Source organism: Sus scrofa, chromosome 4 (genome assembly GCF_000003025.6).
Source record: "Sus scrofa isolate TJ Tabasco breed Duroc chromosome 4, Sscrofa11.1, whole genome shotgun sequence".
Classification (NCBI taxonomy): Eukaryota; Metazoa; Chordata; class Mammalia; order Artiodactyla; family Suidae; genus Sus; species Sus scrofa.
The window spans coordinates 109,271,067-109,293,350 of record NC_010446.5 but is presented as its reverse complement, the minus strand read 5'-3'; the positions used below and the strand labels follow the sequence as shown (position 1 = coordinate 109,293,350).

At 37.5% G+C, this 22,284-nt stretch overlaps 1 protein-coding gene across 3 annotated transcripts; it reads right to left on the bottom strand.

Moving 5' to 3' along the window:
* Nucleotides 1,038-21,789, bottom strand: LRIF1 (ligand dependent nuclear receptor interacting factor 1). Of its 3 annotated transcripts, none has more exons than XM_005663569.3 (4): nt 21,122-21,785; nt 6,207-7,716; nt 4,757-5,029; nt 1,038-3,652 (listed from the first exon to the last, which is right to left on the bottom strand). In XM_005663569.3, the coding sequence occupies exons 1-4, from the start codon at nt 21,187-21,189 to the stop codon at nt 3,215-3,217; spliced, it is 2,289 nt and encodes a 762-aa protein (XP_005663626.2). In that variant the 5' UTR covers nt 21,190-21,785; the 3' UTR covers nt 1,038-3,214. The 3 variants fall into 3 exon arrangements, with proteins under 3 accessions (XP_005663626.2, XP_005663627.1, XP_013852728.2); XM_005663570.3 differs by having other exon boundaries at nt 6,207-7,708; XM_013997274.2 differs by lacking the exon at nt 6,207-7,716 and having other exon boundaries at nt 21,122-21,789.

Genomic DNA, 22,284 nt, shown 5'->3' with positions numbered 1-22,284 from the left:
CTAACAGACTCATTGTAGAAACTCGTGTAGAAAAATCACGAGTTCCTGTTGTAGCTCAGCAGAAACGAATCTGACTAGTATCCATGAAGATGTAGGTTCAATCCCTGGCCTCACTCAGTGGGAGCTGTGTGCAGATGCAGCTTGGATTTTGCATTGCTGTGGCTGTGGTGTAGGCCAGCAGCTGCAGCTCCTATTTGACCTCTAGCCTAGGAATTTCCATATGCTGCACGTGCAGCCCTAAAGATTTTAAAAAGAAAAGAAAAGAAAAATCAAGGTATACTTCAAATGTTTCCACCTGAATGAGTGGAAACCTGGATTTGCCGCTGAGACAGAGAAGATCTTGGCTGAGGCAAATTTGGGGTGTGGATGATAATTAGAACCTAGGTTTAATTTCCAGATGCCCTTTAGACTTCCAAACAAATGTCAAGAAAGTATTTGGATACAAAATGTTGAAGTTCAAAGGGGAGTTCCTATATATAGATGGTATTTTGATCCATAAGAACTAGATAAGACTATCACGAGTGAACATAGGTGTAGAACAAAAGACATACAAGGAGTAAGCTGTAAGCATTAAGCACTAATGCATTAAGAGATCATGGAAAAGGGAAAGAAATCGGTCAAAAGAGGCTAAGAAGCAGTCATTAAGGGAGTAGGAAATCACGATTTGGTGTCTTGGCAGCAGAGTGAAGAACACATTTCAATGAAAGACTTGTAAAAATTGTCAAATGTTACAGACAAGTCAAATAAGATAAAGACTAAGAACTAATCACTAGAGTTAGCTTTAGTGGAGTGGTAAAGATAAAACTAATTTGAGCGAATTTCAGAATGAGAGGGTAGGGGTTTGAAACCATCAGTATAGACAAATTTTGAGAATTTTGCTGTAAAGGATTCAAGCCACATTTCCATATCATGGAATACATTATCAGAAGAAATGTGGGTGCCTGATGATTCCCTGAGCAGCAAAGCCCTAATTATAAAGCAGAAAAATCAAAAGGAGAAAGGAGGCTGAAACAAAGAGGTAAGAAAATGAAACAAAATGAGGATGGATGCAGTATGTTTATTAGGAGGATTTTATTTAACAAACACTAATATATTGCTATGTATCAGGCACTATTTAATGATTTATAAATACAATTCATTCAATGATCTCTTCTTCCAGTCCTCAAAACTGATTTAAGATTGCCCTTTTTCCAACCCTTATATATACTCAGGCATAAGCCCATAATTTTTCCTTCTTCTCTGTTTATATATGTTTTATATATTTCCCAAACTGAAGTTATCCAGACCCATGACTTCAAATCATATCTATTTACTGATAGCCTTTAATTATGTATCTCTCAGACCCAAGACTTAATACTTTAGCTTGGTGGGAAGTGAAATTCTCATTTTTAATATTTTAGCTTGCTATATTTTAAGTTTTTCCATAATGCCCATGTATCACTTCTTTATTAATGTTCAAAAAATTTTTAAAGTGTTAATAATCCACAAAACTATATTTATATTGATAGATTATAAATTAAGAGGACTAACAACTGGCCATTAGATCTACCAACATGGAAGTCACTGGTGTCCTTTAGCAAGACCCATTTTGGTGCAGTAGGGGGAGTAAAGTGTCCCTGGAATAGTTTGACCGTTCCTCAAAGAATCAGGATATGATCCAGCAATTACACTCCTAGGTATATACCCAAGAGTCTTGAAAACATATGCCCACACAAATATGTACCCAAACGTTCATAGTAACACAGCAGCATAACATCCTTATAGCCAAAAGTGTACACAACCCAAATGTCCATAAACAAATAAATGGATAAATTAAGTGTGGTATATCCATACAATGGAATATTACTCAGCAATTTAAAAAATAATTATTAATACATGCCACAGCACAGATAAAACCTTGGAAACAATAAGCTAAGTGAAAGAAACCAGTCACAAAAGAAAATACTGACTCATTCTATACATGTGAAAGTCCAAAACAGCAAAATTTATAGAGACAGAAAGTGTATTAGTGGTTGCCAAGAGGTGAATAAAGGAGAGCCTGGGAGTGACTGCTAAGGGAGATGAGGGTTTTTTTGGGGATAATGGAAATACTCTAAAATTAGTTCATGTTGATGGCTGCACAACTCTGTTATTATAATAAACACTAAACTGTACACTTTAAAAGGGTGAACTTTATAATGTGTGGGTTATCTCAATAAAACTATTACAAAAAAACAAAAAGCCAGGAGACTCTAGCTGATACTCAGTTTGGATTTGTTCTATTCTTTCTCAGTATTTTCTAATTTATTGTTTTCTCTTTTGTTGCCATTGTACATGTTTTATTTGACCTTACTTCCAGGAATTTGTTAATCATTTTTAAAAAATAACTTTTTCCTCCTTCCCCTTAATTCCTATTTCTATACCACTTTCCAACACAAAGATAACCAGATAGAAAAATGTCTGCCTCTATTAAGAACAGCTACACTTTACAATTTTAAAAAGCATTAAAGGTGGCCACATTCAGATTTACTCATACAGCCCAAGTCACCTATGTACATATTCTGAAAAAAAGGAAGCATTTGCCTACAAATAATAATATATCAGTTTAAGCAAATAATACATTATGTAGCCTGAATTCTAAAACCCATTCTGGATTATATGAAACTACTTTGTAAAAGTTACTAAAAAAGTGCCCCTTATTCTTCAGAAATGTTTGAAATTTTAAATAATGCTGCTATAATAGTTTTCTTTCATGAATTTTTTTTAAAATTTACAACAATGGTAAGTAGAAGGTATCATCATTTTATGAGTAAAGAAACATACATATAAAGCCCATTGGCAAAGCTAAGTTTAGAGCTGACTGCCTCTCTTAGCTAGTATAATTTCAGTAGTACACAGCAATTACCTATTGTGGGAATAACATCTGAGCAATTTAGCTAGAGTTACAAACAGTAATAAATATTCAAACTTGGGGAATTCCAGTTAATATAATAGAAAAATAGAAAAATTTTTCTTCCAAAAGAAGGTATCCAGACAAAGATTCAGATACCCCGTGTAGATTATTAATATGTGAATCAGCCTTTCTGTATTCCTTAAATAAAATTTTATAATCAACTGACATAAAGACACGTTTCATATTAAAAGACACTTTCAGAATGCATCTATAATTAACTTAATGCAAAAGTGTGTGAAAAAACACAGCTATTCTTACGTCTTTAAGAATAGCAACATTTTATTATTTTTGGTGCATCTTCTTACGCATTTCTTCAAGAGCTGCTTCTTTCTCTCTCAGCACCTGCTTAAGTCTTCTTATTTTTTCATCTCTGATAGTTTCTTCTAACTCAGGTGGTGTCATAGGAAAAATATCTTCAGCATAATTTTTACTGAAGGAATGGCTTTGTTCAAAAGCTGCATTTAAACTCATTGTGTCTTTCTCCTGGTTCCCATGGGTATAGAGTTCCACCTCAGTTCTCTTTTCTTCTCTGGTTTTGCTAGAGCTTGAGAGAATATTATGGTGCGATACATTTGAAGATGGCAAAATACTGCTAATGAGCTGGGGACTGCTTTCATTAGCTCCACCATTTACCGCTGTGTTATAAACACTCTTGGTTTTTCTCTTCTTTGCATGATCCATCTTCTTATTAGTTTTTGCTTTTCTTTTCTTATCAAAACCCTGTTGCAATGTTGAGTAAGATTCCAAAAGAAAAACAAAATATTACTGCTAAATATATACAGTACTCTCAAATTTAACAAAACTTGCAGATACAAATATGCAGCAATTAAGTTCAACTCAATAAAATATACCAAGAAAGAAATTAATGTTTGCCACAGTATGGTATCAAAGTGAACAGCAATGTCCTTATGATACACTGAGAATAAATTGCTTAATTCACATTTTCCTGCTTAAGTCAAGTATTAGAAGCTATACTGATCCACTACAAAAACATAACAACCATTTGTGAAGAGCCCAAGAAGTAGAATTTAATTTTTTTTTCCTCTGCATGGTAGGCATATATGGAAGACTATCACTGGGAAAGGCTGACTGGTCTCTGATCTGAAGTTCAGGATATTAAACAATATAATAATGAAATATTTATTAGTAGAGCATCAATAGGCAAAGTTATAGGGATATTTCTTTTCATCATTATTATGTAGACTTAAGATGTTTCTATTAAGAGCAATACTGCAGTGATTATCTGCATGCTTATATTTTCTACATTTCTGTTACTTTAGATAGTATCTTCAAAGTAGGATGAAATTAAAAAGTCATTTTCTTATAATTTTATGATTAAAAAAAGCAGGTGGATAATTTGAAACATTTCTGTTACTTTAGATAGCATCTTCAAAGTAGGATGAAATTAAAAAGTCACTTTCTTGTAATTTTATGATTAAAAAAAGCAAGTGGCTAATTTGAAACATCTGAAACAACATTTTTACTTAACTGGGGATGCAATTTTACCTGCACACATATGGTTCTTTTTAACATTGGTTGTTTTGTTTTGTTTTGACTGCGCCCATGGCATGCAAAAGCCCCTGGGCCAGAGATCAAACCCGTACCACAGTAGCAACCCAAGCTGCTGCTGTGACAACATCAGATGCTTAACCTGCTAAGCCACAAAAGAACTCCAACACTGTTCTGGTATAATACACATATGTGCAAACTTGGTAAAAACTACCATTCATATTAATGCACACACTTGAAATAAAACAAATTAAGAAAACTAATACATTCATGTCTCTTTGGAGTACCTACAAAGGACACTTTAAAATCTATTACCTGTTTTCTCCCTTCCTCCTTGACTATTAACTCTGCCTCTTTGCAAGTATCACTCTTCACCAAACAGCTAAAGGAATCAAAACCTTCTCCAGAGCCCAAATGGTGAGGAATCCGAGTAAGGCACACTCTCAACTCTTTAGTGAGACCAAATATCTTTTTAAGTTCAGCATCACTCTTCAGATATGATGCCCTATTGCTTCTTCCTTGAGAATTTTTCTTCTCATTTCTTTCTTGAGTGACTTTTTCTAATGTGGATGCCATCTCATTCTGGATCTGAAATTAGGAAAAGAAAACACACAAACGATACTGCCAATTACTTAAGCTATTTTATCAGACTAGCAACTACGTGATTACCTCATCTTACTTAAAATATCATGCTTTAAAGTTCTAAATGGTTGGGTGGCATTACCCTTGCCTTACCTCCCACACTTGTAAAACCGAACTTAACTGAGCAAAACCAAAATGTCCCCTTACAATTTCACTTTCTTGCGCTAGAAAAGTAACAAACAAATGAAATTCTCAAAGAAATGAAAGAAGAATACGGACTGATGAAATTTTAAAGTGATCTATACGGCATTATTTTGGAAATTGTCGTCTTTTGGAAAACTCTTACACCTTTAAATCAATCTTATATTTAAATCGGAATCTACCTCCTTCCATCTCTGGAGTTCAATGCATTCTGTACTGAAGGGGAGAAATACTGATATCATTAAGTAAACTTCTAAGAAAAAGGTGGGTCCAAATATTTAGTGATCACAGATACACGTATCTTAAGTAGAACAGAAAGGTAACTATGTGGATATGTTGGGTAACTGAATAAGAAGTCAGAAAGAGGGCTAAAAAATGGAAAAGGAAAGCTGTATGCTCAAAAACAAACAAAAAACCCAATCAAGATGCTGATAAATTCTTTTTCCACAAATAACTGAAAGGTATTAATTAGCCATGTCCCAACCTTCCAACCATCTACCTAAAAATACTCCCAACCACCACAAAACAAACAAATCCCAGCTCTCCTATATATTAATCTCTCCATATGCTAAAAACTCTTAAATATATATGTATGTACGTATATGTATTTATATGTACAAATATAAGTATGAATATATACACACAGCAATTTTACTAAACTTTGAATTCACATTATCCTTCTCCAACTCTTCTAAACCTGGCTGCTCTGTGATTTGTTTGTTTAATTTTGTTTTAAAGACTTGGCATGCCAAATGATTCAAGAGAAAGATACTGCTTGGGCTCTCTATTACACTCCTTAAACATTTCCTTCAGAGGAAAGCTGTGACTTAATTAAGAATTTGTGTGTGTATGACAGGGGTGTGATGAAGAGGAGGATGGGAGAGGGAAAAGGAGCTATCATAGATAACTACCTTTGAGAATTAAGAAGGAAAATTGTTCTATATACATAGATAAAAAGAACACCCTGACATGGGAAAATTACCTTTGGTTCTTGGTCTCTGAAAACAGACTGTTGTGAAGTAAGAGTTGTTGCATCAACAGAGGAACTTATTTTCTCTATGCTCTGGATGATATCTCCTTTTCTGGGGGCATTTTGTCCTGTACTAAATCCATCTGGAAAGTCTGGCTTTGAGAATAAAGTCTTACTCTGTTTTAAGTAGTTAATGGATTGGTTCATACTATGTGGGTTTAGGGTAGAAAGAGATGGTTTCTCCACTTTCTTATTCTTCTCTGCCCTTAGATTGGCCATGGAAGCAAGCTGGGTATTTGAAAGTGATTTTGTCTCCATCTGGGAAGATTTACTTTTAGCCAAAACAATATTTACAACCTCTCTGGATATTTCTGTGACTGGACTTGAACTCACTATCTGTGAGGTATCTTTTCTTGGTGGAATATCAGGAGAAACAGAATTCTGTTGGTCAATTTGTGATGGCAAAACATCTGTCCCCTTTTTAGCCAATAGATAGACTTTCCCATTAAACATAACCAAAGCATTATCCTTAATAGGTATGCTTTTGGCTTGTGTCCCACTAGGATTGATGGTACTCAATGGTGGCACATTCATAGTATTATCTCCCAAACTCTTCCTATCTACGAAAGTTTTTAAAATCTTTGAAGCCACATTATTTGAAGATTTAACAGGAACAAGAGATGGAGTGCAAGACTGTAGATTTTCTTGAAAAATCCATTTCACTGGAGCAGCTTGAGAATGCTGACCACCTTTTAATTGTGTCTCTTTAGCAACATTCATTGGAATTTGTGTGGTATTTAGTATCACTGGCTTTGCTATTTCTGTAACAGGTTTTGGGTAAATGCTTTGAAAGTTCTTGGTAACTACATTTTTCACTGTATTTACAGGAGATACATAAATAACAGTTGGTATTTGGGAGGCCCCAACTGTTCCTGAGGTACTTGTGGTTGCAGTTGCAAGAATCTTTTGCTGAACTGAAGGAGGCAATGATGACGCTGGTACAGATTTCACTTCAGCATGGGCTGGAATCTGTAAATGATGCCCAGAAGGCAAAACTGGAGATTTCACAGTCATTGGAAGACTCTGGGTATTTACTAAAATATAAGATGAATCATTTTGTGTTGAGGAGGGAGAAACAGCCAATGTTTGCATGGTGAGTCCATCAATTTTCACACCATGACTCTGAACTTTAGAAACTGATGAGGTAAATTTTTCAGTTCCCACAGAAGTAACTCTAACTTTTTCTGCTGTATCTACTGTTCTTGTAAGAAAATAGTTTGAAGAACTGGCTGGCTGAAAAATGGGCAATTGAACTGGTGCACTTGTGGAAGAGCTGGAAATCTGAGTCTGAAAAGTAACTTGAACTGGGCTTCCTGTATTCCCTTTCAAAGCATCAGACATGACTGAAGATTGAACTAGTGGTATAAGATTTCCAGAGGAATTAGGAATTGGAAGTAATTGCAGAAGATTTTTTCCATCCGAGCCAATCGTCTGAACTACTTGGTACATGCAGCCTGAAACACTTAAAAAAACATTGAGTAAATAAATACAACATACTACATGGTATACACATTTTATTTAAAAACATATTTGCAAATATTATTTTTAAAATATAAAAATTTATAAAATATAATAAAAGTATGTAATTTGTCACTTTGAGTTTTCAAAGTGAAATACTGCAACACAAAGATTTTCAAGTAGAGGAGATAATCAAAGATATGGTTACCTTTGATTTAGATCTTCTTACATGATTAGGCAATAGGCATAAGACACTAGCATTTATTCCTAAAACTAGATTTTTTGAAGGTTTTACCCTGTATAAAATTTTGCCCACTGGAATATGCTCCTCTTAAACTATTAGCATCCGCCTGTCTCCTTTTCCTTAAATTCTTTCCTCTAGTCCTTTGTCTTTATTATTACTGATCAGGATTCTCATTTTCCCTCCATTTATGCTTATCCTGTTTCCCTCACTCTTTTCTCCCTCTGCCCAATCGGTTCTGTGTTCTTCCCAAGTCATTCTGATGACTCCCATTCTTCTTTTGCTTAAGGAACCTCTGAGTACCTCAGTGTACATTAGTGATACCTTAGTGTACTCTACTTCTGGAGACTAAACTGAGTTACTTATGTAGGAACCAGTTTCTTCTTTATTGTTTCAGCACAGTTGGATATTTGGTGCTAAACAGCTCTTGGTATAGCAACTACTCATATCAGTTACAACTGTCTGCCAATCCAGATTTATAGCAGCAACATCATTTCAGCTGAACAGTTTGCAATATACATGGAATACACTGGAATTTTTTTTTTTTTTTTTTTGCTTTTTAGGGCCATACTTGCAGCATATGGAAGTGTCCAGGCTATAGGCTGAATCAGTATCCATAAGTAAAGTTTTGTTTAGTACAGTTACACCCATTTTTATTTATTTTTTTGCCCTTTTTTAGGGCTGCACCGGTGGCATATGGAGGTTCCCAGGCTATAGGCTGAATCAGAGCTGCAGCTGCCAGCCTACACCACAGCCACAGCAACAGCCAGATCCAAGCCACATCTGCGACGTATATCAGAGCTCATGGCAACACTGGATCCTTAACCCACTGAGTGAGGCCAGAGATCGAACCTGCATCCTCGTGAATACCAACTGGGTTCTTAACCTGCTGAGCCACAACAGGAACTCCAGTCAATAAATTTTTTAATCTAGCCTATTTTGACCTGGATACTTATGAGCTATTTCTTAGCACTGATTGATTTTTTTTTTAATCCAACACATACAAGTTTCTGTTTGTAAAATCAATTATTTATAGACTTCTTAAATGCAGATACCTTAAGTTATATATACCTAAAAGCTTCTTTCAGTTCTTGGAAAATACTAAGCCCTCATGGGACTCAGGGCCATCACACATGCTACCTAGTTTTCTGCACCCACCTACATAACATAAATGATACTTCCCAGAAAATACATTTTCTGGCCACCTGAACTACCATTGCCCCTCCTACATAATTAACAATAGTACACCTGTTAATTTCCTTCACAGTTCATATCACAAGGTGTCATTATACATTAACTTTTATTACTACTCTATATACTGTTTCTCATGCTAAATTCTAGCATAAAGGGTGCAAAATCCATGTCCTATAAACCCAGCATGGCCTTATGACTAAGATCAAATGATGAAAAAAATTTAAGAATGAAAAATAATAATTATGAGACTTCTCAGATGTATAAAGTTGTGTTTTACTGTTTATAGGTGATTTTAAAGCTTCAGGGATTAATACAAATCAAAGCCCAAAATTCTATGTATCCTAGGAAGTACTGGATTCAGTTTTACCTTCATGCAACCCAAAATAACATAATCATATCCTTACAAATATTTAAAACAGTTTTCTGGCCATTTGACAGTGCTTCAAAGTGTTATATTTACATTCAGTAAATATTTACATTCAGTAAATTCAGAGAAGATTGAACGTGAATGAAAGTATGAATTCTTGCTTTGACAGCTTGAGGATGAAAACTCACCTTCACTACCTCCATCCCTCCAAAAGCAAATATAACCTGGATCAGAACTTATTCAATTGGAATTTATTAAACCAAAATTTACTGAGTGTCTGTCAAGGTTCAGGCACCAGGCTCACTTATGAGGAAAAGGTCTGCTGAATCTGCCCCCCTCCCTGTTTTTGTGCAGTACAGAAGCTAAGAATGGTCTTCATGTTTGTTTGTTTTTTTAAATCAAAAAATACTACTTTGTCACAAGTGAAAATTATGAGTTTCAAAACTCAGTATCCATAAGTAAAGTTTTGTTTAGTACAGTTACACCCATTTTTATTTATTTTTTTGCCTTTTTTTAGGGCTGCACTGGTGGCATATGGAGGTTCCCAGGCTGGGGGTTGAATTGGAGCTATAGCTGCTGGCCTACATCACAGCCACAGCAACGCAGGATCTGAGCCGCATCTGCAACCTACAACACAGCTCACGGCAACAGAAGATCCTTAACCCACTGAGCGAGGCCAGGGATCAAATCTGTGACCTCATGGTTACTAGTTGGATTTGCTTCTGCTGTGCCACAATGGGAACTCCCACACCCATTTTTAATGTATTGTACATGGCTGCCTTCATGCTGCAACAGCAGAGTTGAGTAGCTGAAGCAGAGATCACATGACCAACAAAGCCTAAAATATTTACTATCTGGCCCTTTACAGAAAATGTTTGCTAGCCTTCAAGCTAGTTCAACCCACAATCCCTAAAAAACTTAAACTGCTGGGTACTTGCACATGTAAATAGGCAATTTACATGATAAATGATGTATTTGGATGAGTACAAAAAATGCTCACATCTTTTCTTAAAAACCTTCTCTTCCCAAGGCTTCCTAGATATGACATTCTTCTACTTCTGTAGTGACTCCTCTGTCTTTGCCAACTCATCTACTTGAATCAATTTTAAAATGTTGGAATTCACCAAAGCTTAGAGTGAATTCTTCTCTTCTTACTTTGTAAACATTCCTGAGATGATTTATTTTATATACATGATTTCAATTAAATTACCATTTATATATCAACAATTCAAATATTCATATCTTAGGTTTTTGAGATTCAGGCTTATACGGCCAACTTCCCTCTTGACATTTATATTCAGAATCTCAAGTCACCTAAAACTCAACATGGCCTTTTTTTCTTTGGTAAATGTCATCCCAACTACCTTAGATGCTTAAGTCAGAGCAAATAATTCCTGTTTTCTTACCCTCTGTATTCAATCTATCACAAATCCTACTGGTATTATTTCCTAAATTTATCTTGATCTGTTCAATTGTTTCCAAATCAACTGTCGCTACTCTAGTCCAAGCATACATCATCTCTGGCTTGGACTATTATAGCAGTTTCATAACCAGTCTTTTCTTCAGTCTAAACTCTCTTGAAATTATTCAGAACTCTAGCACTGGCCCTTCTCTGCTTAAAACATTTCATCAGCTTCCCATGTTCTTTTGAGTAGTAGAAAGAAAACCAAGATTCTGATGCAATGGAGGCCAAAGGAAAAGAGTTTCGAGAAACTGGTTAAAAAAAAAAAAATATATATATATATATATATATTTGCTTTTTAGGGCTGCACTTGCAGCATATGGAAGCTCCCAGGCTAAGGGCTGAATCGGAGCTGCAGCTGCTGGGCTATGCCATGGCTACAGCTCAAGACAACACTGAATTCTTAACCTACTTAGTGAGCCAGGAGTTGAATCCACATCCTCATGGATACTAGTTGGGTTCGTAACCCGGTGAGCCACAACAGGAACTCCCCAAAACTGGGCAATTCTATTGAAAGTTTCTAAGAGGCCAAGTAGGATGCAAGTTAAAAATGTATATTGTAACTAATGGCATGAAGGTCACTAAAGCCTTAAAAGAATAGTTTGGTGAGGAAAGAAGTTGCTGGGAGTGAATATGAAGAAAGACTATGAAGACAGCAAGGACAGACAACTCTCTTACGAACTTTGGCTGTAAAAAAGAACAGAAAAACTGACAAGTAGCTGGAAACTAAATGGGGTCAAAGAAGCAATCTTTTTTTTTTTTTTTAATGTTAGGTTAACTAGAGCATAAATGCTCATGTGAGTCATCAAAAGGAAGAGACTGATAATAAAGGAGAAAGAGGAATAATAATGTGAAGTCTGAAAAGGAGGTAGGAAATTGGGACCATAGGACAGGTGAAGGGACTGAAAGCTGGAGAAGTATCTCTTTTCATCAGAACTGGAAGAGAGATTAGGTGCATTTGCAGGTAAGTTAAAGCTTTGGCTCCTTGGCCCGGGCACATCTGCATGCCATGGTGTGGACAAAAAAAAGAAAGAAAGAGAGAGAGACAGAGAGAGAGACAGAGAGAGAGAGAGAGAGAGGGAGGGAGGGGGAGAGGGAGAGAGAGAGAGAGAAAGAAAGAAAGAAAAATCAAAATAAAAAATTTAAACAGGAGTTCTCGATGTGGCACAGTCAAGGATCTAGCACTGTCACTGTAGCAGCTTAGGTTGCTGCTGTGGCACAGGTTTAATCCTTGGCCCAAGAATATTCACATGCCACGAGTGTGGCAAAAATAAATAAACTTAAAGATTTGGCATTAGAAGGTTGAGGTAATTCTGATCTAGTGACTTTTATTTGCACTATGAAAAAAGGACATGACATCGTTTGCTAAGAAGAGCAAAAATAGGGGGAGACTGAGGAGAATCAAAAGATCTGAAACAGTCTTTGTGAGAGAATAAGCTGACTTCAGAGAATACCAGAGTCATCAGGTAGTGTTGATGGCCCAGGGAGACAGGTACTGATTATGATTTTATACTGATACCACAATCTGTGCTCCTGTGAGATTTTCCTTGTTTCACCAGGTATAGGCAAAGAGAAAGTAAATCACTGAGTTCGACCAGGGTTGGGGTGGCTTCGGAAGGGTATAACAAAAATCAAGGAGGAGCAAAAGATTTTAGGGTATTGAAAAAATGATCAAATGATGAAACAGAGAATCTATACTAGATAGGAAGGACATGAGAACATAAAAGGCTAACATACAGGTAGAAAATAAATGGAAAGGACCGAAGGTCCAGATAAAGTTGAACAGTCAGATGGGAATACCTAAAACAACTAGGCTAGAAACATAGGAACGCCTCTTTGGAAAGTAGGATGCCTGAATCAAGAATTTTGTGAATGCAGTCATTTCATTTGATAACAAGAACTGTAGAAGTTTTTAGCTGATGATAGAATGGAGAATAATCTAGAGAAAAAGATATCTGTACTGAAAGACCAGGTGACAAAGCTTCCATATAGACGCTGAAGTCATGTAGGATTGGAGAGGAGATTGGGATGTGTGCCAAGTTCAGTGACAGGAAGTTGGTAGACGGTGTTAATGAACCACCATTAAGACCATCTACTTCCTGTCACTGAAGTGCCAGAAAGCTGTCTTGAAGCCCATTCTCTTTTGCAATCTACTTTGTTATCTACTACACCTTATTCTCAAATTATCAAATGTGTTCTCACAGTTAAATCTGGCTGTACTCTCTCCTCATTCCCTAGGCGCTCTCTGCTGAAACTCACACTGCAAATTGTCCGCCCACCTTGAATCTCTTCCTATTAAGATTTCCACTGTGTACAATGTTTCTTTTGTCTTTCCTAATGTTCCTTTTCTTAATCATTTCTGCATATTAAGTGTCCAAACATGACTACTCCTCCATGCAGTTCTTAACTCTTTTTCCTTCAAGACATTCTTCCATAAAGACTGCACCAGTGTTCAAGATTTGTTATTACCATCAACTGTCTTCTTTGCAATAATGACTCTCATGTTATATCCTTCTATCCCTATTCCTTAATATTGACCTCGATTTGTGATGACTGACAAAACATCACTTTTAATACCATTACTTCAAAGGTAAAATTGCTCTCTGCTGAAAACTAGCATTCTTAGTATCAGTCAGTCATGTGTCAGTACTACTATTTTCCAGTCACTTAGATCTTAAATTACCTAGTCATATCTACCTTTACTACCCTCTTTATTCATCTCTGATTCACCCATAGTACCTTGTATAGATGCTTACAAAGGGTAAATATTCAATAAATGTACTGAATGAATCACCAAGTTGTTTGTTTTTTTTTCCCACAGACCTGCATCACCTTTGTATCTAGTCCTCAATATCTCATCCCTATATTGGGTTCTGACTTCAAAACCAGTTTTTCTGACTGTAGCTATTATTATTACATATCTCTGGCAGACTAAATCATCCTGTTGTTTCATCCTGTTAACCTCTTGCTCAAAGTTTCTTTTTCTTTTTTTGGTCTTTTTAGGGCTACACTCGTGGCATATGGAGATTCCCAGACTGGGGTAGAACTGTAGCTGTAGCTGCCGGCCTACATACACTACAGCCACAGCAACATGGGATCCGAGCTGCGTCTGCGACCTACACCACAGCTGGATCCTTAACCCACTGAGCAAGGCCAGGGATGGAACCTGCATCTTCATCGATCTTAGTCGGGTTCGTTAACCACTGTGCCACGAAGGAACTCTGTTGCTCAAAGTTTCATAATTTATCATCGCCAATTCAGCATGATGTGAAAATCATCTACAATCCAGGCCCAATCAATTTCACAACAGTACCACCTATAACTCAACATAAAATCTCTGATCTTATCATAGAGATCTCTGCTATTTGGGATTGTCCCATGTACCTCATTTACTCTATTCTTCAAGGTTTTTTTCTTCTCTAACAATTTAAAACATAGTTATAAATTACCATCTTCTCCACAAAATATCTGCTAGTACCTCAAACTCATTAATTTCATCCAGCTTGGAATCCCTAAGGCATTCTCACTGGTTCACTAATGCTAGCAGTTATATAACGCCTTCTATATTGCCTTTGATCTAGTGCCCAATTTTTTTAAATGAGCAAAGTATTGTTTTTCTCGGTGAGACTGAAATTCCCTCATGGGCAAAGACTATATCATTTATTTTGTAATTATTCTTCCAATACTGAGCACAGTAGGCCCTCAAAAAAATATATAAAACATAATGATGCGCCTTCAAATATTTCAAACATATTGAACTGTCTCAATACCTTTTATCACTTACTTTCATTTAGTTTATGTACTTCATTAGTCAGTAACATCTGGTTTACAAGATTAAAGCTTCAACAGAGCATAATCCACACTTTTATAATTATTTGCATAGAAGCAAGCATGTTTTAATTGGCATAGTATTTAAACAAATCACACAGGCTTTTGATACTTCATTCACATACTTTATTATATGGCCCCTACATTTCCACTTTATAAAAAGCGTTTATATTGCACAAGCTATTTTCAAATCTAATCATAGGTTTTTCCTCTCTTCTCCTCCATTTTCCCTCCAAAAAGAGAAGGAAAATACAGTTTCCTCTACATCAATATGTCAGTAGAGATTCATACAATCTATCAGAGACCATAAATTCCTTAAGGGTAGCTTATCTTACTCATATCTATTTTCTCTACACCTAATAGAGCAAGCGACACATTGCAGACAATAAAACTAGCTGAAAGGAATCCCACAAGCTATTAAGGTGCCACATTTCCTAGTAACAAATAGAATTAATTCTAAAAATTAAACTGAAATGCAGAATGCTAAGGAAAGAAGTGATTCATACTTCTTTGATCAATATGTATTTTTTTGCAGATCTAGAAGAGCCTTTCCATTTAAGATACTAAAACTCTATAAAAACTCTGTCTTCTTAAAGGTCATATCCTACTAGCTAAGGTCAGAATTAAAACTAGAATCAGATTCTGCATACCATGCTCTGGTTAGGTTGCTTAAAAGAAGAAGAATCAACATGCTAATTACTTTAAACTGGCTAGGATTTAACAGAAACTACACTGGAAACATAATACGGTTTAAGGCTTTAAAAGAGAACAGAGGAAGGAATACATTAAAGATTACAGGTTTCTAACTCTGGCCCTTTCAATTATTAGCTGATTGAACTTTGGTAAATTTACTTAATCTCTTTGAATTTCTTATTCTTCATTTGTGAAATGGGAACATTAAGGTTTGCTATGAGAAATAAACAACTGGTTGGGATTATGATAAACTCCCAATATATGCTAGATATCATCTTCCATTAAAATATATAATTGGCGTCCAAGAACAAGTAAATGAATCAGGTAATCTTTTGAAAAAGTGAGAACTTCCATAAAAGGAAAGCAAACATAACTTTTTTTTTCTTTCTGGGGCCACACTCCGGTATATGGAGGTTCCCAGGCTAGGAGTCTAATGGAGCTACAGCTGATGGCCTACACCACAGCTACATCAACGCCAGATCCTTAACCCACTGAGTTATGACGGGAACTCCCCCAACATACTTTTAATATTATGTAACTCCCGACACTTTTGACTACTCAGATTTTGACAGGAAGCATTCACAGATCAGATATGGGATGATAAAAAATTCTGCAGGTTAATAAGCATTTTTTCAAGAATTTATTTATGGCCACACCCAGGCCATATGTAAGTTCCCAGGCCAGTGACTGAATCTGAGCCCCAGCTGTGAGCTATGCCACAGCTACAGCAATGCTGGATCCTTTAACCCACTGCACTGGGCCAGAGATTGAACCCTCACCTCTGCAGCAACCAGAGCCACCACAGTGGAAACTCCTTATAAATAATTTTGCAAACGATGCTTTTTATCTGCTAGGAAACATTTTTCTATCTTATCTTCTGTGATTTAACATTATGTACATACGTAGTATATAAAAGTACATAATGTAATAATATATGATAATATGTACCATGTGATATTATATACATGATAGATCTGTAACTGTAAGTTATTGTCATTCACTCTAATCCTAATAAGCAAGGTCAACAGTGCCACTCCAATTTTATAGTGAAGAAAATGGAGATTTAGTAATATTAAATAACTTATTCAGAATAACATGCTCTTTTGCATGATCCTATCCACTTTCTTGAATTTACTTTAGCAAAACCCCAACATGACGAAGTCCCAAAAATTCATGCATAAACCGAGAGATTAATGAAGCAGATTTCAATTAGCCTGCATGGTTTACATGTCTCTCTTTTACATACGCGCACACACACACACAAAAAAGCAGAAATAATAACACTTACACTGTACAAAACTAAAGGCACACTGAACTGACAGTGAAACATTATTTATCTAACCAAACCAGGCCCCCTGCTGAGGATACTCATTTTTAGCTCCCTATTTAAGAACCAAGGGTCAAAGGCAGATAGAAGCCAATTGCCAATCACATGACATCCTAATTCCTACTATTACAGGATGTATTATCACAGGCTTTTATAATAATACCTCTAAGCTGATGACTCAACAAGTCTCTATTTTCAACTCTGACCCTGCTTGAGTCCCAGATTCAAATATTTCACTGATTGTTTTCTAGGTGTGCTCATCTTAATTAATTTACCAATATCTACCCAGAAAATTGGCATCATAATTGATTCCCTTTTCTTCATGCCAACATAACTGACAAGGTATGCCCATTTTCCCTTCTATATTACTTTGACTCCAATCCTTACTCTATATTAGCTAGTTCAGACTCTCAGAATCTCTGGAAGGAAAAGGGAAATAGAATCTATAGAATCTTTATATGCCTGATCCCTCACTCTCAAATCCACACGACCATCAGTTATCTAAAATGACACCTGAACATGACAGTTCTTTTCTTAAAATCCTCGGAAGGATCTCTAACGGATGAAGCATAATCTCTTTAGCAAATCCTTAAAAGCAATCTGCTTATCCTGCTTGTAATACATAATCAAACAATAAATACCAGTTGCTACTAACAAGTTATCCTGGTGCTTTATCAATTCCCTCTGCTTGGACATAGCCTGCACCTTTTCTTGGTTTTTTTTGTTTTTTTTTTTTAAGGCTGTACCCACAGCATATGGAGGTTCCCAGGCTAAGGGTCGAATTGGAGCTGTAGCCACCGGCCTAGACCACAGCTCCCAGCAACGCCTGATCCCCAACCCACCGAACAAGGCCAGGGATCGAACCTGCGTCCTCATCAATGCTAGTCAGATTCGTTTCCGCTCAGCCATAATGGGAAATCCCTAGCCTGCATCTTTAATTGGGTAGCTGATACTTATATTCCCGCACTCATGCTCAAGAAATATTTCTTATAATTTCCTTTCTCTATTCCCTCACAGTTTCATCCTGTGCATAACACTATTAAAAAGGATATTACATTATATACTGCCTAGACTTTAAGTCTTTTCATGGGCATGGCCCAAACCCTATTTCTCAGTCTTTCCATTGAGCACAGTCTATTTCACAGTAGGCACTCAGGGAACATTTTTTAACCAAATGTTTGAACAATACTGATAATAAGTAGAGAACTAGAATATGAATCTCAGTCTCTATAACTCCACCTTCTTTCTATAATGCCACCTACATCTCTGAAACTCTACTGTACCATTCTCCTGCTTTGTTCTTTGCATAGAGAGCCAAAATCTAAATAAAATTAATGCTCATTACCACGAATATGTTCCAGATTTCTCCTTTGTACTATAGTATTAAATTTGGGTTTTACCTTTTATGCCCTGATGAATTAAGATACTTTTTAAACAACAAACATTCTGTATCACAAAACTGAAAGATTTTACAAGAGGAAAGCAACTCAAGAAAAATTCCAGCATCTACAGACAGTAAGAAAATCATTTGGTCATTTTAAGCTTATGAAGAAAATAAATGATTTAGTACCATCAAAGATATTATTAGAAAAATAAGAAAATGAAGTATTCAATCAGAGAGCTGACATTAATTCAATGATTTACAAAAGTATATTTGGACATCATGTAGATTATTATTTACAAAACAGAATAGAATCAAAAAAGCAACTATAACTGAAATAAGTGTCAAACAGCTTCAGAAAGGCATCTGGTAAATGTCCCAAATATATAATTTAAAATCTCAAGGATATGAGGAAATAAATACATTCAAAGATGATGAAAATAATGCATTATACCAATGAGTTAATGAACTCCAAATGACTCTGATGAATGTAACTAAAACATAATTCAATTTGTAATGTTTTTAAAAATATAGATAGATAAGGGTAGGAACTGGATAACAAAGTACACAATAAATAAAAACGTAAGGTCCTTACTCTAACTTCTGATATTGCAAAAGCATGTAATCCTGAAACAAATTGTGTTAAATCAGGGTAAATAAGACATCATCAAATATCCAGGTACTAAAACAAGATAGAAAAAGATGAACCATCATTAAAGAGTAATTCTATTTTTGCATATGTGTTACCTCTGCCTCCCCACCTCCTTCCACCAAAAACAGCCAACAAAAAACATACATGTACAAAATCTGGCTCTTGTTACAATCTGAAATACAATGCTTCCTTCTTGGCAGTTCTTCAATAATGGCTTTATCTCACCACTTTTGGTGACTGTTTCTTTTCTTTTTTTGGCTTTTTAGGGCCCCACCTGTGACATATGGAGGTTCCCAGGCTAGGGGTCCAATCAGAGCTGTAGCCACGGGCCTATGCCACAGCCACAGCAACATCAGATCCGAGCAGCATCTGCAACCTACACCACAGCTCACAGGAACACCGGATCTTTAACCCACTGAGCAAGGCCAGGGATTCGAACCTGCAGCCTCATGGTTCCTAGTCAGATTCATTTCTGCTGCGCCACACGGGAACTCCTCAACTGTTTCTTTTTAGAATATTATGCAAGTTTTTAAAAGTGTTTATTACAATTAGGGTTTCTTGTTGTTGTGGGTTTTTTTTGTTTTTTTTGTTTTTTGTTTTTTGTCTTTTTGCCTTTTCTAGGGCTGCTCCCACAGCATATGAAGGTTCCCAGGCTAGGGGTCTAATCGGAACTGTAGCCGCCAGCCTACGCCAGAGCCACAGCAACGTGGGATCCCAGTGGTGTCTGCAACCTACACCGCAGCTCATGGCAACGCAGGATCCTTAATCCACTGAGCAAGGCCAGGGATCTAACCCGCAACCTCATGGTTCCTAGTCGGATTTGTTAACCACTGGGCCACGATGTAAACTCCTTGTTGTTGTTTTCGCTTCCTTTTTTTTTTCTCCCTTTTTTTTTTTCTTTATAGGGCCATACCCGTGGTATATGGAAGTTCCCAGGCTAGGGGTCCAATTGGAGCTGCCAGCCTACACCACAGCCACAGCAATGCCACATCCAGGCCGTGTCTGTGACCTACAAGGCAGCTCACGGCCCAATTACGTTTTGCATCTACTTGTATCTACTTACTTCCTGGGCTAAAATTTGTACAGAAAGAAAAGTTGTGATCTTATGATAATAATACATAACTAACATTTAAATAATGCTCTTACATTTTAAGTATTTTAGTATATTCATTCTTTTATCCTTAAAATACCCTCAGGTGGTTTTATTGGCCAACTGAAAACCAAGTCACTTGGCCTCACAAATAGTTAACCAGCAAAGCGAGGATTAAACTTAGCAAGCCTGGTTTTCTTCAAACATAAATGCTCTTCCATGATTTTTATCTCCTTCTCCATGTTTCTTCTTCACATGTTCCTTCTGCAGAGACTCATTAGCTTTCCTCTCACCATTTATTATATACCCACAAACCAGGCAGATTACAACTCAAAATATTCTACCTTAGCTAACAATTTTGTTCCAGCTTCATTTCATCTTGATTAATATAGGCTTAAAAAACTACTGAGTTAGTGATAAACCATTGTCTAAATTTACAAATAAGTGTCCTTCTAAGAAATGCTGGACTCTCCCCTTCAAACGTAGTTCCTCTACGTATACATCCGATTCGAGATGGCATTCTCAATACACCTGCTTCAAATACTGCTGTTCCAAAAGGTTGATTTTACATGATAATTTCTCTATTTTTACTTCTCTTTATCTTCAAATAAAACTAGTATTCGAAAATTTAAAAAATCGATTCCCTTATTCCAGAACAATTTTTCAGGTTCTATATTCATATACTTTTGTCAATTACACAAAAATAAAAGCCTTCCCTTCTCACTAACTCTCTTTAATTACAGCTATTTTCCCTGAAGGTCCAGCGCAACCCGTGCTGCACTTGCTAATCCGCGCTGACGGCTGCGTGTTTTTCTGCGAGTGCGCGAGAATCTTCCAGATGATGTGGGTCACACAGGAGCGCCGGCCATGTTGATTTTCCTCTCCTGTGGAGATCTACTCAGTCAGCCTATGAAACTTCAGGCGCTGGAGGGCTGCGGAGCCAAGGCAGAGGCTGTCTGTGTCACAGACTCTCTAGAGGGTTTATGTTTCCAAGAGGGAGCGGCTCTAAGGGCTCTAAAAGCCGAAGCGCCGCGCACTCCCCCTAGAGTGCTCACCCGGCGGGATCAAAGGCATCTGAACTGCAGAACGTCAGGAAACGGCGGCCGACTCCACATCCTGCTAAGAGACGGGCGAGGGGCGGGTGTGTCGCCGGAGATTCGAAACCGGTACTTACCAATGCGAGGCGCTGCCTGACTTTTCCTCTGCAGATTTCAGGAAGACCCTCCGTAGGTTATTGGACATTTTAGAGGGGTGGGAGGGGCCAGTACGTCCAGGAAAGGGGGCAGTATATGGGGGTCGAGGTCTCCAAGGGCCGAGAACCAGAGCGACAGAATGTTTGGCTGGAGTTGCGCCTGAGCAACTCAGGGGGGCTTGAAGCAGAAAGGAGGGCGACAACAGGCTCCCGAGAGGGCGTATCCTCAGGCTTCGGAGGGAGGCGGCGCAGCCACCAGAAACCGGAAGAACCGAAGTGACTTACGGGGTGGGACCGGCACTAGCCTCTAAGAGAACAAGCCCGAGTCTCCGCCCCGTTAGAGCCTAGGACTTCGCTCCGCAGGCATCCGGAATCAGGCGGGAGGCGTGGCCTTAATGGCACCGCCTCTGTCGGTGCCGAGCCTCTGATGAAGATCAGCCGGACCGTCTCGGCCGACCCCGCCCACCGAAGCCGCCAGCGGGAGCAAAGCTGGCCTGGCGGTTTCCGGCACCGTCACATCCTGTTGCCAAGGTGACTGGCTCGCTAAGGCCCCGCCTTTATGCTATGACCCAATCACAGGTGACATTTGCTATGTCTCCTTCCGGATCAAGTAACGAATCGCAAAAGAAAATTCTCCAGATATCTACGCAAAATAAAATGTTTCCGGGGTCAGTCGTAAATTTTCTGCTTTTATATTCGCCGTTGGTGCAAGTTTTCCTCTCCTACCAGATTTAAAAGCTAACAGAAGGCTCGTTTGGAGACATACGCATTCTTTGCGTAAGAGAATTTTAGACGCCTGCCTATGGCCAGCGCCCGTATTATTGCTACTTCCTGAGGGTTTCTCGATTTTATCCGCTTTCTTCAGTCTTTGCCTCGAGACTTATCCTCCCCTTGCCCTCCACCCCATCCTTATACCTCACGCGAAATTATTATCGTAGGTTTTCAGTCTCAAAAAATTTAATTGCCCACATAGGCTTATTTTTTGCATCTTTATCTGGATCCCTGGATAAAAATTTCTCATAAGTTTTTCTAAGAAGTCAAATCAGCTATCCAAGAAGTGGTTTAAGTCTCAGGTTTAAGAGGTAGACATTCTAATTTAGCTGGGGCTAGACGGAAGTTGTGGGAGGAGTGCTTTAGAAGATCCA

Coding starts and splice junctions, on each gene's coding strand:
- LRIF1 (XM_005663569.3), bottom strand. CDS start 21,189: ATGTCCAATAACCTACGGAGGGTCTTCCTGAAATCTGCAGAGGAAAAG. Junction 7,717..21,121: donor TCAGGCAGCGCCTCGCATTG/GTAAGTACCGGT, acceptor TGTTTTTTTAAG/TGTTTCAGGCTGCATGTACC. Junction 5,030..6,206: donor TCAGAGACCAAGAACCAAAG/GTAATTTTCCCA, acceptor TCCTAATTTCAG/ATCCAGAATGAGATGGCATC.